Genomic DNA, 2528 nt, shown 5'->3' on the forward strand with positions numbered 1-2528 from the left:
TATATATATATACATATATATATATATTAATATATACATATATAGATATATATATATATATATGTAGATATGTATGTGCGTTTTTTTCTTTCCAATCTCACGTATTCAGCATACTTGCCCATGTCTCAGCCCACTCCCACACCTTCCTTCCACCCCTCCTCCTCTTCTCCAGGGAGCGTAAGCCACCCATCGATCTCATTCAAGACGGGCTGGCAGAGATCAACCGCATCCACACACTACTCAATCAGAAGTACACCGGCCAGGCCCACTTTCCTCTGTTTACGCTGGCGCTCAAGACAGATAACAAGTACATGGCCGGGGAAACCACAGACAGTTCAATGGGGGTGCCTGGGAAGAACACTTGCTCAGGCAAACCGGTGGGGATGGGACAGGCGACGCAGGAAGACTTCCTCAAGTACACGGTGACGGTGTCTACGGGCATGTATGAGCATCGTATGCCCACATGTGTGGGTATCATCAAAGGTAGGCGTGTGAGTGGGAGTAATAACGGGTAGGCGTGTGGGTGGGTGTGATCAGAGGTGGGCGTGCGGCGGTGGGCCTGGGCGAGGGGGTGTCTTCTGATGTAGATGGGTTTATGGCTATAGATAGGTGTATGTATGATGTAGATAGATGTGTGTATGTACAATATATATATATATATATATATGTGTGTGTGTATGTGGCATTGTATATATGATTTATTGTGCATCAATTGAAACAAATAGTCATGGGAGATTGTGAGTGTGTGATACCTTTAAATGCATGTTTGCCAATTCATACGTATAGGTTTTAGTGTAGGTATAGGTTTTTGTTCATAGCTTTCAGTGTTTGTTTAGGTTTTTATTCATAGTTTTCAGTCTAGGTTTTCTATTTTTCAGATTATAGTGTAGGTATATGTTTCTCTTTATAAATTCTGGTGCAGGTATAGATTCTTATTCAAGTGATTTATACATATATCTAAATATGTATGGCTATCACTCCACCAAAGTCAAGAATCTGAGCTGGGTTGTATCCATGAGACTGGCTGTCATAGCAACGTATATAAATAACTCCCTACTCCCTGCCAACTGATCGGCTGTTTCGCGTTCTATTTATTAACCACTCGTCTCCGCGATCTGATTGGTCCAGGCGTACTGCGTACCCTAACACCCGGAGCTGAGGCCATGTCTGCGGGTAGTAACATTGTCATTAAACTGAAGCGAAGGTGCACTGAGCCCAGGACGTTTGCGAGCCAATTCTCCATCTCAGGCGCAGATATCGTAAGTGTGCTTTTGAGTATGTATATATGTATATGAATATGCATAAGTATATGTATTTCACTATAACAATGTATGTGTGTCTGATGTAGCATGCGTAAGTGGTCCTTCGTAGTCACCTGCGTACTGCACTCTTTCACCTGCTCTCAGCTTGCCTATGCTCTTCAGCTTTGTACCCCACACTACAACCGCTTTTACACGCCATACAAATAGAATGGCTATATTCAGTAGCACATTTACCTTTATATGTAGAATACGTTGTTATATGTCGAATATATTCGTTCCCCACGTACACATAAGTATATGTGTATATGTTCACATACACATGTATATATCTACACATATCTCCACCTATACACAACAATACCTCTGCATGCGCCGTATCTCATACCTTTCACCCTCTACCCTCTGCAACCTACAGAACATCCTGTTCCCGTACCACATAGCCTTTGACTATCGCATGCGCGTGGTTCAAACAGGCACCAAGATGTCACACATGTGCCATATCCCTCTGGATAGTCTTGTGTACGAGCAGTTCCATTTCCCGCTCATCTCACCCGAGAAGTAAGTGGTCTGTGTTGTTGTAAGGTGTAGGGTTTAGGGTTTGGAACAGGGGACCTCCACACACACCAACAAGCGAGATGTGTTATGACAGGTTGCGCAGCTCACTATGATAGAGGTTCATTGGTTCTAGGTGTATTGTTTTGGTTTTTTGTTACATGTAAGGATACATTCTTGTGCTGAATTTTTCCTAGTTGTGTTTATGTGTTTACGTTTATATACATATATATGGATATGTTTATGTATATGTTGTTGATCGATATGTATATGTACTTATAGCGCTGGATTCACAAGTATCTCTAGGTGAGTATTTCCTATCTTTTAACTAGGAAAACGAAATTGTTTGTTTGAAGTCCCATTTGGATAGTTGCAGTACAATATAGCATGTCCAAGCGTTACTACCATGCTATGATCTGAGTGTATACAAGGTAGTTAATTGCTTACCCTACAACCCTACAACCCTAACCATGGTATGGGTACCCCTGCAACTTATGGTAACCATATAACCCCAACCCTAGTTGCCCCTAAAAACCCTAAACCTCTTAAACCCAATACCTTATTTCGGTTGTTTCCTCACGGTGAGTTCACCATCCGTATCGCAAATCGAACTTCCCGGTCGGAGTCAACATTACTGCGAACGCTGTTTGCATTCTGTGACGTTCATGGATTGGCGGTGTAGCGGGTCACTAGAGTGCTTATATATATAATATA

General features: G+C 42.2%; 1 protein-coding gene across 1 annotated transcript; it reads left to right on the top strand.

Annotated features, from left to right (window-relative positions):
• Positions 1-311: 311 nt before the first annotated feature.
• Positions 312-1259, top strand: SARC_14195 (hypothetical protein; the record flags this gene model as incomplete). The annotated part of the gene is made up of 2 exons (XM_014291672.1): positions 312-483; positions 1129-1259. Coding segments are annotated over 2 exons (303 nt in total), but the record flags the coding sequence as incomplete, so codon positions are not given.
• Positions 1260-2528: the final 1269 nt, after the last annotated feature.

The sequence above is a fragment of the Sphaeroforma arctica genome, assembly GCF_001186125.1.
Source record: "Sphaeroforma arctica JP610 unplaced genomic scaffold supercont1.4279, whole genome shotgun sequence".
Taxonomy (NCBI): Eukaryota; class Ichthyosporea; order Ichthyophonida; genus Sphaeroforma; species Sphaeroforma arctica.